The sequence below is a fragment of the Pomacea canaliculata genome, linkage group LG13, assembly GCF_003073045.1.
Source record: "Pomacea canaliculata isolate SZHN2017 linkage group LG13, ASM307304v1, whole genome shotgun sequence".
Lineage (NCBI taxonomy): Eukaryota > Metazoa > Mollusca > Gastropoda > Architaenioglossa > Ampullariidae > Pomacea > Pomacea canaliculata.
The window spans coordinates 14,175,953-14,202,349 of NC_037602.1; the positions used below are offsets into that span (position 1 = coordinate 14,175,953).

At 43.4% G+C, this 26,397-nt stretch overlaps 1 protein-coding gene across 1 annotated transcript in view; it reads right to left on the minus strand.

Moving 5' to 3' along the window:
• The window catches only part of LOC112554073 (lachesin-like), a 105,735-nt gene extending 94,683 nt beyond the window's left edge, over positions 1 to 11,052 (minus strand). Inside the window, exon 1 of the mRNA XM_025221664.1 lies at positions 9,489 to 11,052. Within this exon, the coding sequence (XP_025077449.1) occupies positions 9,489 to 9,579 (91 nt within the window). The 5' untranslated portion in view covers positions 9,580 to 11,052. The remainder of the gene's footprint in view (positions 1 to 9,488) is intronic.
• Positions 11,053 to 26,397: the final 15,345 nt, after the last annotated feature.

Consider the following 26,397-nt stretch of genomic DNA (forward strand, 5'->3'; position numbering starts at 1 on the left):
ACTATATCCTCCAGCAAATGGCTGCGACACTTTCAATGGCGGGAATCAACAGTTAAAACAGTTTGTCTGTCACTTTCAAAACACTGTTATTTTCATCACTTCACATCGAGGAGGGAGCGTCAAGTGTGGAGGGCTGAAAGGACCTCTCCTCCTCCTCCACAGCCTGGCGAGTGGAGCTTTGCAATGCGAATGTCGTAAGCAAGTTATGATTTAATTTACCTTTGAAAAATACGACTAGACAACATCATTTTTTTCAGGAAAAGTCTGTGAATTAACATGGCAGACGTTGTTATGGTGATGCAAACAGAATATATACTTACATACACTCGTATATCGTATTACTGGGAGTTATTCATCCTGCTTTGTGTAAAGTAGTACCAGCGTCTCTCATTGTATTAATCGTGATGGAGGCTCGGCATCGGAAGGTCACATGGTTACACCTGTTAGTCACGTGGTATTGACACGAAAGAGGAAGATTGTGGAATGAAGCAGGAACAGGGGACAATTTCAATAAATGCATCAGACTGTGGCGACCACGAGTGCTAGCGCGCGTGCGTAAATATTCGATGTGTGTAAGCGTGTGCGTTCGCAGGTATCTATGGACGTGTGAGTATGGATGATGTGTCATTCTCATTCTTCAGGACATCATTGTGTAGTAGCAAGGAATGTGTTCTGTTGTATGCATAAGTGAACAGAAGGAACACACAGACACACGGAGAGAGAGAGATAGAGAGATAGTACACACCAGCTATTATTTCATCATATTTCACTGCAACGAAATTAATTCCTTCCCGCTTTGTATAATAAAACAGCGCCGTTGACAGCTCAATAACGGTTTGAAAGCACCAATTGCTAGCATCACAAAAAACATGCAATAAATCAGCGACCCCACCCGCCATCATAAAAGCCCCTATTTTTATTTTTAACGAACGCCTTCCAATGGCCCCACTTTTAGTATTAATGAAAATGTCTTGATATTCAAAGGAAATCCGAATTGCCAATTCTGGGCGAAGCAGTGTGGGCTCGAGAGTGTGTTTTCATTCTGAAGACCAAACAATTATTACAATTATTAGCAAAGTGAAGGTAAACAGCTAATTACATCTTCTGTCAGACTTCCAAGGTAACAATACCTGTGACAATGAAATCGCGGGGTCAACGCCTGCTATCTACCCGTCAATCTCATCACATGAACGGAATATCATACAGGGCAAAGGTCACTCACTGAACGGGACCTGCCCCCTCCTTCCGTCTCTCGCGCGCAGTTTCTTTGATTTCCTTCTTACGTGCTTCACGCCTGACTGACTTCCTAAACTGCCGGCCATCGATCGTGCGAAGAATTGGCAGGACCATGGCCACTTTTTGCGCGCGACAATTTTCCGAGGAATTACGTCATAAAAAGTGTGGATGGAAAACTGCCCTCTGGCCTTCCTTCCTTTGTCGGTGTGTTGCCAGCGCCGCACTCAGGCCGGGTGGGGAGGCGAGGAGGCCAATCAGAGGGGTTTAAGCTTTGATGAATGGATGAAGAATGCAGTGCTGCACAGGAGTGACGGGGCCTGCTTGGACGCCTATGAATTATTCGGTCCTTATTCTCGACTCTATCAGGCGTAATGGACTAGTACACGCCAAAGATATCCTTCCTTCTATCCATCCTGATTCCCCTTGTCGCTGCCACAAGAGTGCTGTCCTCTTGAAGACCATTCCTTGGCCTCCCTTGGAGGCAGCAAGCAGCAGGTGTTTGTGGTTGTGTAGCCGGGTTTGTTAGTGTCACATGAATCCTGTGAGAGTGCGCATACGTGGAGATCGATTCTCGCCTTGTCACGGACAAAGCATATTGCACGATGCTGTACACGGACCTGCTCGCACAAAGCGGCACAGCGGCGTTCTTATCGCATTCCCGTCGCCATTCAGCCGCGCATCTCGGCCAAAAATGAAAAAAAAAAAATGAAAAAAGTATTTGATGAGCTGTTTGAAATAGAGATCGGAAATAATTTTCCGCGTGGAGTTTCGTAGATAAAGCGGCAATTTATGCGATGGAGGAGCGTGCCAAAAAAAGGGAAGGGAGGGATGCCGGTTAACAGTTCTTTTGGTCATCCCGCACGTGCTAATAATCTTGGCTGTGCACCCGGTCATTTCTGCTTCTCACCCCCCAACCCTCACCCCTCTTCCTGCTTTGTTTACTGCAAGCTTTCTCCTGATAATGCCTTCACTTTCTCGTTCATCATTCATGAGCATGTCGATCAAAAAGTCTGTCAACTGTTCTCTATTCTAAAAATTTGTATTAAAAATTATTGTATTTTTGTTTGTTTGTTTGTTTGTTTGTTTGTTTGTTTGTTTGTTTGTTGTGGTTTGTGTACAACGCTGGTCTGTAGTGGTCTTGTCATCGGAATATAACTATTTCAAGAAACCTGCGAGTATGGACAAGATCGTGGAAAGATGACCACAGGGCGAGTGTCGACAGGAGTGTGAAAAGATTACCACAGGAACATCTATTCCCGATACAGATAATAGGAAGTAGATGTGGGTAACCAACCTGCTACAGTCCCCTGCGGTTCGTTCTTCTCTCCTGCACAGAATAATTGACCATGCTTTGCCTTTGCAGGGACAAATCAATGTTGCTGTGGAGGCTAGGTGTTGTTTCAATATTAGATTTCCTCTCACATGTTGTGTCTCCAATCGGGTTTAACCGTGAGCCCGTTGGTCGTGTCTTGCCTTCTACAGACAGGCCCCCACTGAAGTCTGCAAATGTTTGAGAGAGCTGGAATTAGGTTTGAATCACGTGCAACGAAAAGCAGGCGAGGTAGACATGAAGATACCTCACACCTACAGAAGGTCGGCTTCGTCCTGTCGACTGCCACAATGTTTTTGGAGGAGGAGGAGGTACTTGTATCGTCGTCGGGTAGAATTAGTGGGTTTATGCTGACGATACAATGCACAGACTGCACGAGACTCCAGTGATTATATCTTGTGAACAGAATGTCTTTTCCAAAAAAACCTAGGACAGCAACTCCCAGAGTTCTTCGCGGGTCCACAAAGGGCGTTGGTTGAGCTTAGGACAAGATGATGTGTCCCCTAATCAGGGAAAACTTTCTCTGCTATTGAAATACAGATGGACTAACTTAGGGAATTGGAGAGCCGGTGTTTAGTACGCTAGCATTCAGAACCGAGTGCGACCGATTCGGTTTTCGTGTGGTGCAAGCGAACTTTTATCCCAATCGACCAGCTGTCAAAAGTGGGTTCCTAACTCCACGGATGGTTGCGGAAGTCAGGGTACATCTACCTATCTTTAACCTACAAACATTAGGCACAAAAGAAAAAAAAAAGACAATGGCGTCAGGGGAATGTACATGGCAGAGCCTACGTTTTCACGGTTACAGCCAATGGCAAAGCTGAGACACAATATAAGCGATCACGTGATGAGTGTCACTCTGTGTCTGTGTCCTGTGTGTCTTGTGTCCTGTGTCTGTGTGTCATGAAGCATTGGTACTTGGCCGAGCGAGAACTACATTTTTCACATGCTAAGACATGAGAAAATAGGTTTGTCGAGACCTGTCAGCCGCAGCAAATTTCTCTCCATTCCTACCCATCTGTCCAAATCTTCGCATCTTCGTTACATAGTCCCCAAGGGGATAACTTGTCTTTGCTAACGGTGTCAATCCGTTTTCTAGAATCACTGTGAGGCAGCCGGCGTGTCGCAATGGTGATGAGATTTTTGTACAGGACATCTAGACCTTGTCTTGTGCCAGGCAGATAGTTTCTGTAATTACTGGGCAACAATTAGAAAAACGGGAAGTAAAATGATGTCCTGCGATCTCATTTGACAGAGACATCGGCAGGTGGTCGCTTTCTCACCCACCCCAGGGATTGCTTGCACTCTACCCGTCTGGACAAGCAAGCTACGTACGCTCTCTACGTCACCTGCTCGACGTCGGATCTCTTCCTTGTTGTCTTGGAAAGTTCCAGAAAATTTGCTTAGTTACCACTTTGTGATCGCCTGCCTCTTTGTGAAGAATGAATGCGACAGAATCTTCACCTCCTGCGTTAGAGATGTACCCGCATTTCTCAAATCTGCGATTTTCTCGTGTCCCATTGTCACAGCTCTTGCTGGACGCAGTTTTTTTCAAGAGACGCAGGGATGATTGTGCGCGGATACATGTAAGCTGTCGACGGTTTAGCCAATAGGAGAGCTAGGACCGTATGTTAATTATGCGTATCTCTGTACAAGCATGACGTAGGAGTTTCGTGGGCGCCCGGTAGTGTAGTGGATACAACACTCGCTTATCACTACAGTAAGGGTCCCTTGGTTCAGATCTCGTCTTGGGTTAGTGACACCTGCTCTCAGGGCCAATCATCGGGGATGTACTCCATTTCCTCTCCCATAGCATGATATCAACTCTGGGCGGAAGCACTTTTCCAACAAATCAATTAACCAACTGTCAGGAGATTCACCTTTTTCATGGGTGAAATTAGCGTATTTCTCAAAAGCAAAAGGAAATTATTTGACAAGAATTTTCAAGATATTATTTTGCATTTACCCGATAATTAGACAAAAGTTCTGTACACCATTAGACCTTTTTTAAATAAACATTGAAAGTATTTAATACACAATTTCACTTACTTTTCCACAGCATCCTTTTGCACTCCAACTTGGTCTATTACACATAACATGCGAGTATTCTCAAGTTTCTTCTCTAAAAATTTTATCAGCGAGGGCTCCTTCTTCAAAACTCAATGAATCTGTCTACAAAACATAACTTCAATAAAACGAGAATCCTATAAAGAGATAATTCGGAAATCTAAACTGTGGTAAGCTGTCTATGAACATATGAATGATGTGTGTGTGGTCGTGGGTGCATCCGTGTACAGATGTATTACTATAAACGTGTTTTTTCCAAGTCCAATGTCAATTTTTTATATGAAAGCTTTGTATAAATATTCCTTTCCTTCAGACTACATGCCACCTTACATATCCTAGCTTAAAAGTTATTTCTCTACGTGGAGATGGCAGGTAATTTAATTTTCAAGCATCCTGATGCCTTTGGTATGATGAGTTCTGAACTAATTCTATCATACTCTGGTGGTCAAATGAAGGTATATCTTGATGAAAAGCTCTAAGAAAAACAAAAAAGAACTTAAAGTTTTCTCTGGTTCTTATCAACGTCATGCTTTCTTCCACGAGATGTCAATCTCGTTGGAATTATTCCAAATTTCATGTCCAAATTGAAGGTTTCCCAAGAATGTTCCCTCCCAGACTGAGAACAGTAGCTGAGGTCCAGTTCTACTTTTTACATCACCTCTTACTTCGAACATAAAACTGGTTTGAGTGGCTGTGGACATAACAGATGTGTTGCTGGCAAGGTAAGTATAAGTGCAGGGAAGTAGTTTACACTACAGTGACGTCATTTTGCTGAGCACGTGCCATCGCGAGAGCAAAAATAATTCTCGGTATTCGCTCGAGAAAATATGGAGTTCCGTAGGTTTTATTCTGTTGATGTCCTCTGTCATTTCTGATACCCCGTGCCTACATTACAAGTTAAAACTCACTTTGCTCTCAGAGCACGTGAAAGGTGTAAAAGGTCTACAGCCAGTCATTTTATTCCTTTTTCGTATTCTTTCTTTGTTTTTATTCTTTCTTTTCTTTCATTCTTTCTTTCGTTTATCCTACTTTCTTTGAATCGTTTGCTCTTTCATTCTTCCTTACATTTTTAATTTTTCCGCTTTCTCTCTCATTTGCTTTCTTTTACCTTTCTTTTCACCTTCTTGTTTCTTCCATATTGCTATTCTCTAGACCGACTGATAGAGAAAGATAATTAGCACAAAGATAATTGACTAGTTAGCAGTGGAGAACTTTTTTGCTGCAAAATTGTCTAAGAATTTGAATTCATGAATAAAATTTGGACAGAAAGGCAGCGATCGAAGAGTAAAGCTAGCGGAGAGAATTTCGTTACCGACTTTCTGCAAAGTCTTCCTGTGCATGCAACACTGTGTGTGTGCGTGTGTGTGTGTGTGTGTGTGTTTACGTGTGTTTACGTGTGTGTGCGTGTGTGTGTGTGTGCGCGTGTGTGTGTGTGTGTGTGTGTGTGTGTGTGTGTGTGTGTGTGTGTGTATGCGTGCAAATATTTCTACGAGGACCCGGATGCTCAGTAATCGTACAGATAAACGCAGTGTCTCTCCCTCCTGTGTTTATCAATGCTTTCAATTACTCATTTTATTCCTTCGATATTTTCCTGTGCATGATTCTCGTCAGGCCGCCTGCATGCCCGTGGGTCCCAATGCATGTGCGCGTGTTTCCGCATGCACATGCGCGTGCGCGTGTGTTTATCCTCTGTTCCCCAGGCAACTGGCAGACGAATGATTGTCCTACCTCCCACACTCAAAAGCAAAATCGTTTAGGGAAGTTTGTTTGAACAGGTCCTGCAAGATGGATGTTAAGTGTGTCCAGCCGATAACTCACAACGGACGATAATTCATCGTCGGCTTATGGCACCGAGAAAAAAAAAAACCACGAAGAGAAAATCAGGCTTTAAAATATGATGCAATCAAAGCCCAGAGTTGTTATTATCTCACGGTTATTTGTTGGCCGTTGTTGATACAGGCAAACCAAGTAATCTCATCTGCGGTTATTAACGATGCCGAGGGAAAACAAGACCGAAGACTGAGTGTCGGAGAGAAGGCGACAAGACAAACAACAATTATTAAAACTTCTAATAATATTTTCTCTGCAAGGTTTGCCGAGACAATTTCCACACAGTCTGTGAGATGTAAGCACGAATGTCACAAAAAAACTGTGTCGCCCATTTGTCTGTAAATTCTGTCAACTGTGTAAATCAACTCTTAGAGCTGGGTGCTAATGAATGAAGAAAATAAACACTTGGGGAAATCATTAGGTCTGGGGCTAGTCGAAACTCCTCTTTATTTTTATTGTTCTTTTTTAGTTCTTCTCCATCCTTTTGATTTAGCTCACAGCAGCGGGATGTCAACTCTACTGGGAGCAGTGTCCCTTGGTTCACCTCCTTGTTCTTCATTGTTAGGTCTGTGTACTACAGTGGGAGAAAAATAAACATAACCTCATGTAGACACCTGAATGAACCTTTTTACAACTAGCAATTACAGGTTTACTCCTGTGGCGGCCATTAGTGAGCTGACAGTGGATCGTAGTTCATGTTCGCAGGTACAGTTACTGCCAATACGACTGCTGACATGGAAAAAAAATAACAAAAGAGAGGACAAAGAATCAATTTTACAATGCGACCACAAAAGCAGACATAGAAATTCTAACATCGTTGGCTGGCGTAGATGAAAGAAACCCTAATGGACATGGAGACCATGAGTGGAAATAGTTTCGCTTTTTTTCAATCTTCCCAGTGGACACGAGTTCCAGGGGAAAACGAAATTGGGAAAGATATGCGAGAGTCTGCTAGGAAAGAAAAGGAGAAGTGTTTTTTTCCAGGGAAATGCTCACAGCATCTTAAAGAAAGTCGCGGCTTGATACAGAAGGCAATTATTACTGGCAGTTACTTGCTAGTCGCATCTCCTTTCTGCAAGTTGAAACTCCCAGTCAGCCATTCTTTAAATGAGGTCACAGACAGTCAGTAATGAAGTTGTCTGTCCATCCTTTCGAATGTTTCGTCCGGTAACTCCACTTCCCCTCAAACGGGAAACAGATTAAGTTTCAAACTTTGAAAACTTCGAAGAAATCGCCGCGTGCGAACCCTTTGGTGTAAACTTGTCCATCTCATTTACATATTAAAATAGCTACAACATTATTTATATTATAAATATATATTATAGATGAATGAGGATATACCTATATAATGTTATAGAAATATTGTCTTTCAGTACTTTGGCAATTTAAATGGAGGACTAGACAACAGTCCAGCTTCTGTCAAACAATATAGAAATCTCCTGTTTCCTCATTTTCCGACCGCTGTCTTACAATTACCAAGTTGTGCCACGCAAGTAATTGAGTTCATGGAAGTATCCCGCTGCCTGAAATCAAGATCCAGAGAATTGTCACCTCCCGAGTCAAGAGCAGAGAATCGTCGTTTGGGACCCGAGGAACTTTGCACCTTCCTCTGATGCTCTTGTTACCTCGACCTCATCTCTCGGCGTGTCGGTCTCTTTAATTATTTCTTGCATCTAAAGGTTAGGATGGCGGTGGAGCTGAGTGGTTTAGTTGTCCGACTTGGATGTAGGTGTCGGCGAGAACTTTAATGACACATCTCGGATTCAGAGCAAATCAGTGATGGAGACGACAAAGTTCTTGATGTTAATAGCCTACTTAAGCTTGTTGTTTAGTTAAAAGTATTTTAGTTTTAGTTTTCTTTCCGCCAAAAGTCATCGACGTCCACTTAGTCGATAAACTGAAAACACAACAGACTGTAAAGGATTCCGCTCCTCCATCAACACTACAGGTCCTGCCATCTGCACTTCTTCTTTGTGTTAAAAGCCAAACCAGAAGTTCAATTTGCAATCCCTTGCACTAGCAGTTAACACACATGTAAAAAGTCTACTTTATTTACCTCCGTGAAGCCGATTACTGTCCACCATCAGCACCACAGAGGGACTTGATTTTTACAGAAAGGTAAGGGCGGCGGAGGGAGCTGAGACCCAGGGACAGACACAGTGAAGGAGGGTCAGAACTACAACGGTTTTGTCTGTCGCCATTTTGCGCCGGACGATCGTTGTAAAACGCAGATGTTGTAGTGGATAACAAACACGACTAAGCAGTGATTAGAGCAGTTGCTTTACGGATTTTTAAAACTTTTTGTTTAAAGACAATCTGACGACTTTCTTGCTCTGTTTAAATCCCCAGGCGGACTCTATCACAAGACAGACTGGCTCCTCTTTTTGGCACTCCGTTTAATTTCAAGCGATTCCTTTGGTCTCCAGAGAGCCAACCATGACAAAATAGTAGTGAAAAAAGATGGAGTGATAAGACAAAACAATGGTCAAACTACGGGGATAAAAAGATGTCGAATTTTCTACCCGTGCGTGTGATGTTTTGATACTTTAGAAACAGCGGAGACACAAAAACTTCATCATGGGACTGCAGACTAAGCAAATGACAGCGGTAACCTACTCACCCACTTTTTTCGTTCTTTTTCCCCTCTGAACACTGACCATCAGCAACTTAGTCCCCAAAGAGTCAATTCAATTTCAAGTTTAAATTTTTTTTTTTTTTACTCTTTTTCCCTTCGATAGTGATTTCTATTAATTAAAAACATTTTATCGTTTGTCTCTTCTAGTTTTTCCGGAATCGCTTTTTAAACTTTGTCTAGACATGCATGAACACACGCATATACACATATAGACATTGATGCTCACACACACACACATAAAATTATGGCTGTGTGTGTATATATATATAGTGGGACTAATAATTAAACACCATAACAAAGACAGACAACAGAAGACTAACCTACAAAAGTCAACCACGGAAAAGTCAGACTGACAAAAGGGAGGACCACACGCGCCTGTTGCCCACTGACCTGTTACCATGGAGACCAGAATGACGTGTGTGAAGAGGAAGACCTCGCGGCGCAGGTGCTGCAACGTGTTCCCAAGGGACGCCACTCTCATTCTCGCAACTGCCCTCGTAGGGGCTGTTGGGATACGTATCCGCCTGGCTCTGTCACATGCTGCAACCGGAGAAAGATGTCTTGCTGTACCATCCAAGCAGTCAGCCACCCCGAGTCCTCACAGTCCCAAGACGATGATCCTCCCTGACTCAAGCCTCTCCTTCAACAGCCATTGTGAGGAAGCGATCGTCCCTCCTGGTTCCACACCTCAGCTTGGTCGTTACTCAGGTGATGCCAAGGTTCTCCTGCAAATCTCATACCATGTCTGATGGCCACACCATGATGAAGCTTCGCACACCTTTGCTATAACTTTATCCAAAAAGTCTTAGTTTCACAGACTCTCCATCGTCTCGCCCCTCGCAGTGGGGGACCAGGAAACCGTTTTGGTGATCCGCAGCAAACGATGTTTTCACCCAGAATCTCGTCAGTTGCGTAAACAAAGCCGTGTTTTCTTCACATGCGGTTCAAAAGATTCCACTTCTAACTTAACCAGCCCTCGCCTGCACGAGAATCCTCTTATCCTGTCGCAAAATGTCCAAACCAAAAAACAAAAAAGCACGCATTGTCCAAAAAACATTTCGCGATGGAACCGCACTAAAAGTCTGCTTCTCTACTGCACGTGCTTTGCTCATAAACACGTGAATTCCCTTTCACAAGCTGCGGTAAATATCTGTGTTTATGTACTGCCTCGGCAATAAAAGTATTGCGGTTGCCAGCGTTGCCGGCAATGGTTGCTTGAAGTAGGTACGCCAGGCCCGAGCGCTGTACAAATTGCCAATAATATTTTGCCAGCTATTTTGCCAAATAGTTTGCAGCTCCAGGTTGTGAAGGATGTTGGCTCTAGCGACGATTCCAGTGCCACATGTTGGTGAGAAGTGTACAAAGTCAGTCAGCAGACTCTCCTTCCTTTGTGATGGCGGCTCGGCAACTAAATTGACTGTCAATCAATCAGCCGCAACTTTCTTTTTTATTCCTCTCTCGCGGTATGTCTGGCGCAAGAAAAAAAATCCACTCTGGTAAATAATGAATAAATCGAATGCCAAGCCGATCCTAAATGTTTGAATGAAAACAAAAGTTTGAAAAAAAAAGAGTTTAATCATGCGATTCGTTGTTGAAGAATTAACACCTCTGCACGTGGCAATCGGCGATGAAAGTAAAATCCGTTGTATAACTAAACCGACATCTGTGAAGGTGTCGCTATTCAGGAGTACTTAAATGTTTAGGTTTCTGCGCCAGACAAGAGAGAAAAAAAGAGTTCTGTGTTATCAGGAGCATAGCTGGCAGCACCTGCAAGGCGGGACACCAACCTCGTCAGTCTGCTGGATGTTTGTGAAAGGCGAGTATTGCGAGACCTCGTGTCGAAAAACTAGATTATCTCGGGTGTGGAGGTGTGTTTACTGTCCAAGCAGCCCTGCTGTCTGTCAAAGCGCCTGCGAGCGGTGCCGGAGTCTGCTGTACACTGTGTGAGCTGTGGCTGTGGGAGCTGTGGCTGTGGGGCTGTGGCTGTGGGCTGTGAGCTTGGGCTGTGGGCTGTGTTCTTGAGCGATCGCTCACCCACAACAGCAGTCAGTCAGGAGATGATGTCGAGGCTTTCGTTCCGCTTCCAGTCCAGTTGTATTCAGGCTGTCAATGAAGGATCCTGAACTCTTTCTTAATTTCTCTCTCGTTGTTGTCTTTCTTACCAGGGAACACCAGTGAGATATGTCGATGGAAGGTAAATCGTTCAAGGCGCCGGGGTAAGATTTGAAAATGATCCTGGCTGTCCTTTCTTCAGAACTATTTGCTAGAGCAAGTCACGGGTCGCAACACAGTGTTGTAAAGTTCAAGTAGCCATGCACACAATCTTAGTGACATGCACACTCCTGTAACAAAGTGATTACATCACAGACAACTCCACAAGTGTCTTCCCTAACAAACCAGTCACCATCGTGGATTTAAATCCGATGAGCTACTTCAAACTGTAATTAACCTCAGGACATTCCTCTCGCCATCAGAGGCAAGTCACATCATTGAACTTCATTGATTTGTTGCTAAATTGATATAATTAAATCGTTATACTCACTTTTTAAGTCATATACCGAAGGTTATAAAAAAACAACTTTAAATGACAGAAAAGTGCGTGGCTGCAGTCTGGAGTTGTCTCCCCACAGTGCGGAAGGCTGAAGACGCTGGAGTTGCCTCCTCTATCTGCTAGACAAGGTTATGGATCAAGACAGCAGCAGCCAGTACTTTCCCTGATTGTGAGTGACTTTCCGGGGGCCGTTAGGCGACGTGTCTGCGGCGAGCAGCGGTGTCCAGCGGGTGGCCACTTCTCCATCAATAGCCACACAGAGCTACACCATCGCACACTCAGCCAACGACACCCGCTTCTTCATCTGCAAGGTGCTTCCTTTCTCATTAAGGATTGTCTGGCCTCACAAAAAGCTTTCTTTAATTTCTCTGAGTCACGTAGAATCTCAAGAGGCTTGGGACGAGATCAGAACGGGAGCGCGACTATTGTTGTGTCTCTTTCTCTGCCTTAGTCTTTCTCTCTCTCTCTCACTCTTTCACATGCACACACGGAGAGAGAGCTGGAAGATATACACTACCTTGGAAGATACCCGATAAGAAAAAATATTAAAAAGCTGAAGGAGGCATAACTCCAAGATGGCAACGATGTCTTCACCACAAATGTCAAAGCGCAAAGGGAGAGCAGCCAACTACAGCACAACTTAGAGTGAGACAGAAAACTTGCTGAAAGCACTTGCTTATCTCACTTCCGGGTATAGAAGTTTTCCTAAAAGTTATTTTTAAACTTTTTTAGCGACTGGCCACCCCGCTCAATCTTCTCAACATCTTTACATTCATCTATTATCACAAGATGTTCTGGATTCATTTGTATTCACACTGTCATTGAACTGAAGATTCATTTCCCGAATCAGTTTTGTGCAGGTATATTTCTCAGCTTCAGAACTTTTTCTTTCCTTTCTTCACTTAAATCCTCTTTTCACCGAGTCGTCTCTTCTACATTTGAAGAAGAGGGAGGGCAAAGCTCAGTCACAGAAAGTCCTTTGAGAAGGTGGCACCGCGGCGGACAAGGTTCAACTCTCTCCTCCGCCTGAACTTGTTTTCACAGAATCGTTTAGCAAGTCTCCTCAACTAACTCCCAGTGAAGTCAGGGGGTGCTCTCCAGATTACAACATCAGATGCCGGAGGGCACAGGAGACGAGCAGGAGACACAGGCAAAGTGCACACGGAGGAAAAGCTGTGTGACCCCAACTGGCCAAACAAACGCTGTGTTTCCAGCAGTAACCGACTGGCGGCCAATTAACGACGACCACGCAGCTGCCAGCGCCGACCGTGGTGATGCTGGAGTGACGGCGGAGGAGAGGACTCGGCCCGTCCCTGACTAACTTTCTCGCCACCGGGTGGGCAGCGGGCTGGGGCGGGGAGGAGAGAGGAGGAGGTAGGTCCATGTCCGTGAGATGATAGTTTGTGGCGAGGGAAGGAAGTTTTCTTGAAAGTTGTAGCGTCGGCGGTGGTCTGGGGGCCACTCGGCGGCTCCCCGTCGAGTTCGCTGCGTGAGCCTTGTGATCACAAAAAGAATATGAGTTTTTCGGGGCAATCGATGGTTGCGGCCCCCTGCCACACTCATTGATTATTTTCTACTTTTCTCTGTGGCTCTCTCTCCATCCTCTGTCCCCCTCCGTCCCTCTCGTCTCACTCACGATGCGGAGTATGAATATACTATAGAGTATACCAGAGGATGCAAAACACACACACACTAACACATGAACATAAACACATACAAAAACACAGACACCCAGATAAACAACACACACACAAACAAGCACATATGCACACACCCACAAACGAACACACAGACAAACATACACACAAAGACAAAACAGCCACATACACACAGCCATTCAACCATACCTACAGACGACAAGCACACACGCACGCACACACACACTTTTTTTTTGGACTTCGTTTACTATGAAATATCACCACTGGAGGTGGTACACTGAGCCTAATCTCTGAGAACACGAGGCATCAACCAACTGACAAATAGTGACATTAAAAATTAGCGGCGTGTCGTGCATACCAACGAATGCAAATGCACAATCCCAGCGGGAGGCCGACAGAAACAAAAGACAGAGAGAAAGAGAGAAAACACTGACAGAAGGGAGGACATGAATTATTTACATTATTTATTACTACATTTTTTACTTTTAGTGGGGAGGATGTTTCGTTCTTCTGATTGACATCTCTTTCTCGAGGTCAGTTTGCTCTCGACAAAATTCTCGACGATAGTCTCGTGACGAATAGAAAAACTTGTTTACTTTGATGTAGTCAGTAAATAAGCCGAAGTAAAAATAAATGGTTTTGGTAGAAGCTGTCACAATCTGCCCTCTTGTCGTCGTGAAAGTTATTACCGATCTGTATGTGAGTGAATGCACATGCACGTAGCGGATGGTAACAGTGTTTTGATGCGATGATGGCGAGAAGCTGAACTTGTGTCCATTGATGATGCTGCTCTTCCTATGGTTATGATTGATCAGATGATTCGATGATGATGATATTATTTGTTAAACCCGTGAGACTATGTCATGATGTGATGATTGTTGTTTATTCTTGATGATGATGATGATGATGATGATGATGATGATGATGTAATCCTAAAAGTTCGCAAAAAATATTAAAAAATCATTCAGGTCATCGATTGTTCTGTTCCGGCCTTCACATCCAGTCATTGCCCGTAAGCAACGAAACAAAAAGCTGTCAGACAGAAATATTTACGACCTCATTATAGAAATTATCTCACTGGCAACGTCCAGCTCTACAGATGTCCAGCGTTCACAACTGACAGCCTTTCATGGAAAAAAGAAAAATTCAGGAACCCAAATTGTGGGCCTGTACACATATAATGTCATGCAACAGAAGATAACTCGCAATCATGTGTTTTAGCCAAATCCGCGATATGTCAGTGCAGCGGAAGTTCTCCGCTTGTTGAGGCCTCAACAGCCGCTTGTTTACTCTTGAGTTTCTACAGACACGCTGCGCTGCTTCCGTGTTTGCTCTCGTCTGAGGAAAGCAGAAGACGTGGGACAACAACGGAACTAGCGGAACTGTACCGGTGAATAAAGCTCACCCCTTGTTTTTATAGAGTAGGTGTCAGCGGATGCAGTTTGCAAAGTTCGTGAAGTCATCCGTCTCAATCATCGCAGCCTTGCTCAGCAAAATGTCTGATAAACAAACATCATTGAGAATGTTTACAACTCTGCTGTCTTGTTTACGCTAAATACTTCACTTTCTAAAATTATTAGAAATCAAGGTTAGTGAGTATTAGGACGAAAAATTATGAGAGAAGAGTTATCTCCTCAACTGGGAATCAGCTTCCAAGATGGCGTCTTGCTGTCTCGGCTACAGTGTATCCGTAGTCTCGGTAATCACACACTCTAGGAACTAAGCTCCTCTGTAATCGTGAAAGACCGTCGATAGAAGAAAGGTGGTCGAGGTGAAGTGAGCGACAGATAGTGTGGGAACAGACATGTCCCGAGACACAATAAAGACTTTACAACATCACGTGGTGGTCCTGGCCGTCTCAAACCCTGTTCAAACTTCTGTTTATCGCAGTGTTGCGTCTCGTTTGGAAATCATCTACAGCTCGTAAAATCGAGAGGTTGGGGCCAATGACGAGGCGATTACAGCGAGGAAGCTGGCCGGTCGGCTGGGCGGCTCATTCCGGTTGCTAGACTCCCTCGTGTGCCAATGTTCGTCTGTCCTGACCAAGGGACGAATCTGACCGCCATCCTCCGAGAGGGGCATGGTACGGTCTGCAGAGAGAGAAAAGAGAGATCGGTTTAAGACTGGAGTGTGGATCGATGGAGGAGAACAAATGCAGGTCGGGACATGATACAAAGAGTTCTTGTACACTATGAGACGTAATTGCATCTAGACAAGAAATTGAAACCAACCCACGAAAGGTTTTGTGTGTGGAGGAGGGAGGCGAGTGCACACTCTCTTTCCTCCCCCTCTCCTCTCCTCTTTGTCAGTTTCCTCTTTCTCTCCCTCCTTTGTCAGTAACATTTTACGAGAATGGTTCTTGAGGAAATGTGTGTCAGCATCATCTGCACTTTATTCAGGCCCAGGACTAAGTGGGAGGGATTTAAAAATGTACGAAGGTGACTCCCTGGTACATGCGGTATTTTTTTTTCTTTTGAACCCCAAGGCACAGATTAGTGAAAAAGCCTCTTCTGAGATTTTGCACATTATTTCTTTAACAGATAGAGATAGTAGATAGATGTTTCAGATTATTTCACACTTAAGAAGCAAATTTCTAACATTTCTCAGTCTGCTAAATATCGCCCTCGGTTTTACCCTCCCCAGTTGCTATGAAGATTGACAAGGTTTCTTAAATCTGTCTGAATTATGCCCCTTGCCAGATCAACTCGATCAATCATGATTTATCTGTCCACTCCGCTAAAACTGCTTGTCTCGACTAAACTTGACTATTGCCATTGTCTACTTTGTACCTGTATACTAATTTCACAACACTCACACCCTGCAGCACGCCTTGTCCTCAGAACACGTGAACATTATTCTGTGAGGTCACGTGTTCCTGCCCTCAACTGGCTCGTCAGTCAGGCACATGTTGAATATTAACTTCCTTTCTTCCATCATTTTATATTAAACTTGCGGTTACCAGAATTAGCTCGGGGTGATTTCTGCTGCTTACACTTTCAGCTGGACTGTTATCTTCACTTTTCGCTCTATCGTTTGATGTCAGAGCAAGATAATATTGGTGATGATCGGACAAACGTGTGGGTTATGTTAGCTTTCATCCGCTGCTTTCTACAAACATCTCCAAGCTCTAAGATGACCAATGGTAAAGACTTAAGATCATTGGTCGGTTAGGTCACGTGATCCGACAGTCGACTTAGCAACCTCTGGTCAGTCCATGTACTGCAATGGTGGACTATTTCGTGATCTGTATTTAGGTGCAGGATGTAAGTAAAAACACGATGTGTAGAGCTACCAGTGGGGGGTCTTCAGTCTGTTGGATTCTAACTTACGTGAATCCTCAAGACATACCACGTGACCAGCCCAAAAAAAACAGACGTTACCCATCAATCTTCCTGAAGAAACGACCCGCGCGCCTGGGGTACAGTGACAGGGTTAAATGGTGGGGTGGGAGGCGGTGGGGAGGAGAGCTTACCTGACAGGAAGCTTCTCTCGCGTCTGAGGCTCGCGCCATATCGCGGTAACATGGAAGTGCGAGCCGCCATTAATTTTACATCGCCAGCCGACAAAGAGAAAGGCCACGGCAACAGTTATCGGGATGAATCTTAAGGAGAAAGGTGCTTGTATGTGGAACCAATTTCCTTGCACGGACGATGCCAGGTGATAACCATCTGGTTAACCCGAGTTTCAAGCTTCTTGCTGTTGTTTTTTTCGCCGAGGTCTGTAGCGTGCCTCGTGACTCCTGTCTCACAGTCGGATGCCTGAGCTGTTATTTCTCCTTGTTTCTTCCGTTTTCTTCTAAAATTTTTTTCTCTAGTTATTTCACGAATCATTAAAAGGTCTATATCATCCACCTATCTCTCCGTCCTTTCGTGAATTTGTCTATGCCTCCTTCCAGTAATATATACATTCATTTGTCCATACATATATTAATTCATCCATACTAACATTTATAAATCTATCTAAACATTCATTTGTAAATTATATATATAATTCATACAGACAGTTAAACAAGGGAAATTAAACAACAAAATTCAAAAGTGAGATAAGATTCTACAAACAATGAAGATTTCTAATTGATGCTCACTTGTAAATGCACCCAGCATTCCATCGCGCTAATCAAACATACTTTCACACGCAAACACTTGTAGACACATGTGTAGACAAGGACCAACAAAGAACAATAATCAGAACAATTCAAGAGAACTAGTTATTCAGAACAAAGAATAATTCAAAACAACTCATGTCAGAAAACTAAACGTCTTACTACACTGTTTATTCTCCTAGTAAGCACCACTTACACACACACACACACTCGCACGCGCACACACACACACGCAAAATCTCGCACGCACGCACACACACATACACACACGCACACATAAGCCGCTAGAAACTCCCCGAGTTCGTGTACAAGATTGTGGATTACAATTCCTTCTACATTCCCAAAAACCTCATCAGGTAAGCTAGTGGGCACAAATCATCGACCAGATCCTCATCCGGAACTGCGTCTGACAATGGCAATCAGTCCATGCAAGTTTAATGAAGTCCAGATGCTGAAACAAATGGAGGACAGAGCAGAGACTGACCAGAGAGTGATCCCAGTCCTTGCGACAACCGCCGCATCCATGCAACACCCTGAAGTTTAAACTTTAAAAGCCTCTCGTGAGTCTGGAAACTAACCAGGCGCCTAATTAATGGTTATCAAGTCTGTGAATGTTTGGAGCAATACCGACTGTGTACTGACAATATTCTGCCATTATACATTGCTAACATTGTACAGACAGTGAGACGATGGCAACAAGTGCTTTCATGTGCTGAAAATTTGACTTTAAGACCGAGTCGATTAGAACTTTGAGTGTCAATCGTTGATAAAGGCTAGATAGAGAGAATAAGAACATTTTCTGTGCCAGTGTTGACCTGTGACCTTACAGCCGTTGATGCTGGTTGACCTAACGACCTTTCTCGAGTATCGTACCCACTGAGAGAGCTCGCTTTTGGTTTGATGGAGAATTGTGAAGGGGAATTAGAACTTTTACACTTGTAACGATCTCAGTGCCGTCTCAAAGCTGATTTGGATGGATGGAGAAAGTTAGAAATCGAATGATAAAAGGCGAAAGAGGCCCCAGGGGCAAGATACGCTTTTATTTTCTAGAAATCTTCAATTTATTGCTGCATCCAGAATTTTAAACTAACTCTCTATTACCCTTACTTCAAGCATTATAACCTCTGTGGTCTCACAATCTAATTTTTAAATTAATTCAGTTTCTGCGAATTTCTACTTTGTGATTATATACTGTGCTGCGAGCGTTTTAGTGATTTCTAGTCACTCTCTGTCAGCTTCGCTGCACTTTCAATTAGATTATCGATAAACACGCAAATTTTCCTTTTTTCAATCAAATTAATGTAATATGTTTAACCCACACACACACACAGCTACTTAATTTATTGTCTTTATTCGGTCTTTGCCAAGTAATGGTATATAACAAATCAAACATCAGTGCAGTGAGCAGATGCTACATTACGGCCCTAGAAAAGAATTAACTAGTAAAGACACCAGTTAATTGGTATTTGTCACCTACAACAGATACACCAGATGCTCCCACATAAATCAGAAAAATGAACTATCAGGGAATTTAAATGTCGCCTCAAAGGTCGAGTTTTATTAAACATCAGGGTGTTATTCTTTGTCTCTGTGAAATAAAAGTTACGGAGCGATGAGAGCCCAGATATTTATTATTATTGGTGGTGAAGGTGGAGGTGGTTGGGCTGGGATGCTGCTGTTCATGGCGACATTGTCACGGTGACATGACATCTTCGAGGGAGCCTTTAAGCAACAAAAAGCACGCCAGGTGTGGTTGCCATGAAGAGTGAGCCGGCACTACTCACTCCTACATCACAGGCTTTATATAAAGTGTAGATATATGAAGATATATATATACATGAAGATACCTGTAAATATCACACAGTTGGCCCTGAGCAACGTCTTTCTGATTTCATTAACGTCAGAACAGAAATTCAATTAGGGGAGAAGTTAATTCATGTGCTTTCCAAATAAAATTATTTTTAAAATTCGCTACCCATTTTCTAGCAAGTTATATATTTTTTAACTTTAACTTTTACGTGTACTCGATATGATGCCATCAGGGTGCCGACAAGCAGATCCAGCGATTCGGATCCACAGGCTCACTTCGTTAAAAGATATTTTAAATCCATTCAAAAGTTTGAAGTGAAAATCATAATGGTGTGTGCATACTGAAAGCCAACTTCCTGAGACTCAAATGAATTAATGTACAACCCTGACGTCAGTACTGCTGATCTCTTCCTGTGCATGGTGATGCTTGTAGGGGTATATCTTGAAATATACCGAATTTGGGGAAATAGTATCTTACATTGAGCTTTACCCAATCGTTTTTCAAAAATGTACCCCACTAATTCCTTTAAGCGAGATCGAAAGCACAACAAAGGCACCATGGTGTAGAATCGGCTGACGAATGTAGAAGTTTGTAAATTTTACATTATAAGAAAAGTAAGGTTGTTGCCTGGTTTGCTATGTTTCCATAGAAACCAACATTACTGAAGCAGAAGTACGGACGATCTCGCTAAATATTAGATGCTCCTGACACAGCCACTCAGCAATAAAGAGCAGAGAGGTGTGGCCCTCAGGTGTTGAACTAGTGTTTAACAAGATCAAAAGGTAACTTCTTCCTGCAAAAAGAAAAAAAAACATCTAAGACACATGAAAAGATGGTCCACAGCTTGACAGATTGGGCTGCCTTCGCAAAGTCTTCCCCGCCCACAAAAAGCACCAGTGTGCAGCAAAAAGAGTAAATTTCAGGAACTGCGAAATGTGAAGACCAGTTAGCTGTGCACCTCCCTGTAGTAGCCTTGTATGAGGCATTTCAATAGTCTGAGTTGAGAACAGCCAACCATCATGTCAAGTTTATAACAACAAAATAATGTCAGTCAATGAAGAGAGGAAGAATAATGACAATGCTCCGACAATAGCTCTTCTGAAACTAAAAATGTCAGAGTTCTAAACTCTTGAAATGTTGCCCACAATTCGTCTTTGGCTGATTTATGGAATCGTTATTTCCTGTTCTCCAGACGGCGGCACGATGAGAACTGAGCACTTAAACTTGGAGAGCGGTGCCACACAGTAACAGGAAGAGAAGAAAAAAAAACACACATTGGCGGTGTTAATATGAGGAGAACTCGAAATAATTGTTGTAATGGTGCTCAACGGGTTAAATGTTGAAGGCTAAAAGGATCTTAATATTGAAAGAAAAACAAAATGTATGTAGAAAGGAGCAACAAAGAGGGTTAATGCATCCCCAGTCAGTAAGTCAGATAAACCGCGGAATAAAATAAAAGAAAGATATATATCTTAATAGTGGGGATGAGGGACAGCGCTGCTCTGTGAATACACGTGCGTGTGTGACAGAGAGTCTGTGTGTGTGTGATGACAAGAACAGTATTTTCATGTACACATTTTGTTAAAATGAATATTTTCAAGTAATTTAACTCTAAGGAAACAAAAACACCCCGATGACTGGAAAACCTGTACTAGAATGAAAAAGATGGCACACAATCTAAAGTGTAAAAGCTGGCAGTTGGAACTGTTGATTACAGGCACAAAACGAAGAGTATACTATAGCTGAAGTTAGAGCAATGTAAGGGAAGTAACAAGCACTTCCTCACAACCATAAGGTAACAATTGTTATCTCCCTTGTTCCGACCCGACTTCAGGTATTGATGTCATTGGTACTGGGGTACGGGGTGGAAATAGGTGTTTTGCAACGATCCAGCCACTAAAGCTCTATCACGACAAGGCAGCCAGTGCTACATGCAAAGAAAGAGCAGCGTGCCCTAGACGAGAGCTGAACCCAGAACAGCCAACCGCAGACATCAAGCACGTTTATTCCCATGAACGAACAAATTAATACGCTGACACGTGCAGCAACCACCCAGCCCTCACACACACACGTTTCCATAAAAGTACTGTTCAATCTTCTGCTGTTGCATCCGTGACTACTTGAATCCCCAGAATGGCAACAGATGCACCTTTGAAGAAGTCACTTTTTTTCCTATCATTCATTTCGCCTCCTGCTCTCACGATGTGTGTGTGGTACGGACTGAGCACGTACAATCCACGTAATCATTGTTTTGTCATTCTGTTTCAGAAACAGTAGCAAACTTTTTTTAATTTTAGCTTCAAGAAAATACAGAAACAAACACCCTGGAATCTCCTCCACCACTACTCCCTACCCCAGCGCTTGTCATGACAGTCATTACATGAGTTTGTCAGTTTGACTTTACTTCTCTTACCCGGATGAAGAATTTTCGGAGACGGGATTGAGGCAAGGCTAATTTGTGTAATCTTAGTTCTAATATATTAACTCTCTACGCTCAAGGTGTCCACTAACTAGAACACAGGACAAGCGATAGCATCCTTCGTCATTCTTTGGTAGTGACCTTTCAGCGAGTTCATTTCCGTCAATCTCTTCACGCATTCATTGTAAATTGTGTGAGAGAGAGATGTGGGGTAGAGAGAGAATATGATGGTGTTGTTATTTCACAATGATTAGTGGTCTTGGCTGCATGTCACGTGGGCGGTTGTGTGCCTGTGTACATGCTTAGATGCATGATATTTATGTCTGCTGACATGTGCATGAATGCCAAGAGCAGGAACCCTGAAACCAGAGAAAGTTCCTGTTGCTCAATTTAGGAAGCAGCGTTTCCTTAGCCAAGGTCTGTGTGTGGAAGTAGGGCGACCTGTGGGGTCAGACGCACGCGCGTGTGTGTGTGGAGGGATTAGTGTTTGTTTGGTCACTGTTTTGTTTGTTTGTTGTAACATTGGCTTTGTTGGTTTATATTGAGTTTCTTTGATTACTAGATTGTTATCTTTCCTTTGTTTGTTTGCTTGCTATATCACTAGTTTGTTTATTTGTTTAAACACTCGTTTATTTATTTTTTAACAGTCGTTTGTTTCGCACTGGTTTATTGGTTTGGTGTTTGTTTTTGATCCTACGTTTATTATGTTGGTCATTCATATGTTCATTTGCTTGTTTTGTTTATTTACAAGAGAATGTGATCGACCTGCTTATCAGTGTGCAGGAAATAGCACAGGTGACGAGACATGTCAAGAAAAATTAAGTGCATGGGAAGATGAAGTTGTCACTGCACCAATCTACTTAATTATTTCTTTATTTGTACTCAGTGCCTTTCGGGATGTCAGTTCGGAAGCTAGATGCACGTGTTTAGAGGCGTTTATAGGGAGGTGATGCTGAAGAGCTCCTAGATGATGTTCATACAGACAATGGAAAAGAACAGCAAGAGTGTCTACTTTCTATCTCTCCCTCTTCTTTTCTTCTTCCCTTCACCGTACCCCCAGCCCCTAAAAAGACAGCATCGCACACTGAAACACACTGACTGACTAACACACTCACATACCAATATACACTGTCCTCAAAGTTTTACATCAGATTACCAGAGTCTTTATGTGACTGCAGCTCAGGGTGAGGGGAAAGGATGGGTGAGAAAAAAAGAGAAAATATGAGAGAGGCAGTCTATTTATTCTAAGGACGAGCAACACAGCCAGCCGTCAGTGACTTTACTCATCCTACACGTGTCTCTCTCTCTCACAGACATGCACACACCCTGCACACATCAAAATGAAAGGAGAGGAGAGGTTCGCTCTCGCCAGCGAGGAAACTTTATCATGCGAGGCGGTGGTAGCCGAGGTCAGTGTCGGTGTGAGGTGTGCTGAAGTCTCTCATATTATGTTCCTTTTATCGCGTGAAGATGGTGCGGGAAGGGGCTGTAAAGTGACTGCTTTATGAGCATCCGCTTTCACCAGCTCCCTTATCATATCCTCCACTTACCTACTCACGTTTCGCCTGTTTATTTTGTTGCGGCTAAATTATTCCTCTTAGACCCTCCATCGATGCCAAAAGGAAGAAAATTTATATACATTTGCAACGCTGTATTTTTTTCTTTCTCTTTTGCTCGCCTTCCGCCCTGATAAACTTTTAACATGTCTTTTCAGTTATCTCAGGAGATCCTATTTTTTCTCCTTCGAAAGTTTCTTTAGTTCGCTGTAAACAGTTTGGGTGTTGTGGGGGACACTGTACTCTTTAGATAAAAGAACCAGTCTTCTATACTGACAATTTCTAAACACATTTTCTTGTAAAGCGCTGAAGAATGACAGACAACTCCTTTACCCGAGCCACCATGAACAGCCTTTCCTCGCCTTCATCGTTCATTTACTTTGCCATGACCTCTACGTCGACACCTGAGGAATCTCGAGCCGCCACAGGAAACGACCTTCGCACCTGGAAGGTGAAGAGAGTCGTTGTAACCTTTGCAAGTCGCCCGTCATTGTTCACGTGACCAAGTTTTGTCACATTAGCACGCCACACTGGTGCTGGAAAGTTAATCACACCGGGGTCTCTGCTCCTCGCTTTATCATCTACCTTTACGAGTTGAACAAACAGGATTGAGTTTGGTTTTGCTGGAAAACGTCTGTCTGCTTGACTGGTCGGGGGTAGGTGCATGGAGACAGAGATTCCTTGTCTACAAAGTGGGGCGACCTGTGGGTGTCATGGCGCCTACACCACCTGCTGCAACTATTGATGTCCACCCAACTACAGTGAAGGGACAGAGAGAGATGATGATGATGATGATGATGATGATGATGATGATTTACTCAATCACACACGTACATATTCGCGGGTGATTTGCAGATTTGATTTTTTTCTCAATTATGAACATCACTTCATATCATGGCGATCAAGTACAGTCTTTTCAGACCACTTACATCCTGTCTCGGCGTGGTGGCTTCTCATCTGTCTCATCGCGACTAAAGCACTAAACAGTGTCTTGTTAAAGGGCTATTTTGTATGTACGAGCTAACTTATGTATAGGTTTGCTCCACATCATAACAACAGTATCGTTACATCTGTTTATCTCTCGTTTGTTGCCTTTGAATTGTAAGGTGCAGCGAACACAGCCTCACTGTTATTAAGACAGTCTAACCCTGATACTGTTGACGGCAACTTTGTATGGACACGTGACTCAGCCCGGGTATCTCTGGCTTTACAGGCTTACAATATATTCATATTTTACACATTACGTGAGACGTAACGTCTGACGGAGATAACAGCCTCGGTTAACGCCCTCGCTCCTTCTCCTGTCGGACAATTATCATGTTAAATCACAGGATGTGAGTAGGTGCTCTTCTTAATTCCTGCCCGCGTGACTGACTTCACAGACCTCAAAAGGATATGTGTAAGCTTTTTGCTACAGGGATCCACTGGTTTTATTATGATTTCACTTGAGTTTGACAAAACGTTTTCTCTGAAAACTGACAGCAAGCAAATGAGCCAAAGAAAGAAAAAGAAGGAGGTATACTGTGCTTCGGTTACTGGCAGTTTCTGTGTTACTGAGAACGCCATATGTCACTCATCCATCTTGCTTCTGCGTCAGATAAGAAAAGTTTAAAGAAGCGAACAAAACGAAGTTAGAGCTGCTGGTATGAGCTCAGCATCTCTTAACTGCAGGTAATCGCAATGTTTACCTTGTGTCTGAAATTATCACATCGACGATCAACTTTCTTCCGATGTTGACTTCTCAAACAAACCACTATAGATGTATGTAGTACAGTTTGTCTAGTTTACAGCTGCTGGAAGTTGCAACTTTAGCGAACATTGCCTCCCTACCAACTGCGGCCGTGCTGCTGATGCTTCGTAGTCCTAGTGCTTAGTCCCGCCTGCGCCCTTGTTTAAGACTCGATGACATGTTCAAATAAAATGGACAGACTTGTGTCAACAAGTTTTTTGATAACTCAAGAAAAAGGTCACCCCGAAAAATAAAGGACCGAGAAGTGAGCTGGTACATCATTGAGGAACAGATTTAGTTGTGATGGGGGCCTGCTGTTTCAGCAACAAATAATTTGTGTGTGTGTGTGTAAAACTAAGGAGCTTACACAAGCTTTCAGATTTTTAAAACTGTTACAGAATTACACCAGACACTTTCAGATTCTTGGACAATATGCTTACAGAGTCCCACCAGACTCTTTCTTATTGGATGCGGCTGCTAGCATGTAACCCTCGGGTGAATCTCTCTCTCTATGAAGAATGGCTCAGATAAAAAAATATATATATATTCTTCTCGATTCAAAATGAACTTTACATGGAACTTGACTTGTAGCGTGGAACCATACGGCAGGGGTGCACCTTGTAACGGATCGCCAGGTGTACATCTGTACATGGAGGCTCACCGCTTTAATAATGACTAACATGACTTTAGTCTTTCACCATTTCATTAATATTCAAACAGGCGCTTTCTCACAGTCAATAAAATGTGTATGCATATGTAACAAAAATGTAAATATATATATAACAATTATTTACACCACCAAATACACTTTGTACACACTTGCTCCATGTCGCCTCAGTTGCTGACCAGACATCAACAGAAGCCAAAAAGGCAGAGAACAAGACAAAGACTCGAACAGCAAGTCACAGACACCACTGCAGCCCCTGCCCAGCCCCGCACATCACGACACGAGGACTGGCGAGACGACAGAGTCCCCCTCCCTCCGTGTTTCCTGACCCACACACTCACCCCCACTCTTCACCCACCACCTCCCCCGCCTCAACGGTTTCCATGCCTGACGTAATGGCTGCTGGCGAGCAGTACACTCGGGGCTCAAAGCAAATTGAGCTCCGCCACCGACTGTTTTTGTGGGGCTGTGCTGCTGATCACACACTTGGAGAGAGAAAGAAGGGGAGGGAGAGGAATAAAATATAGAGAACACTACCCTTCACTCAGCCTTTCCCCTCTCTTGTGTGTGCTTTAAGTACCTACACATGTAGACGTGTGAAGGAGTGAGTGTAAGAGCGAATGACGAAAAAACAAGGATCTAGTTCCAACGAGCAGACTGAGGAAAAAAGGGGAAAACAAATTGTGGCCCCATACCGCCCCCTACACAAATGCACATCTCAGCAGTCGACCGTCCCTCCCAGCCTCCTCCCCCTCCCCACTTGCGGTAAGTGAGAGAAGCAGACGACAGTCAAATGCGAGTAGTGTG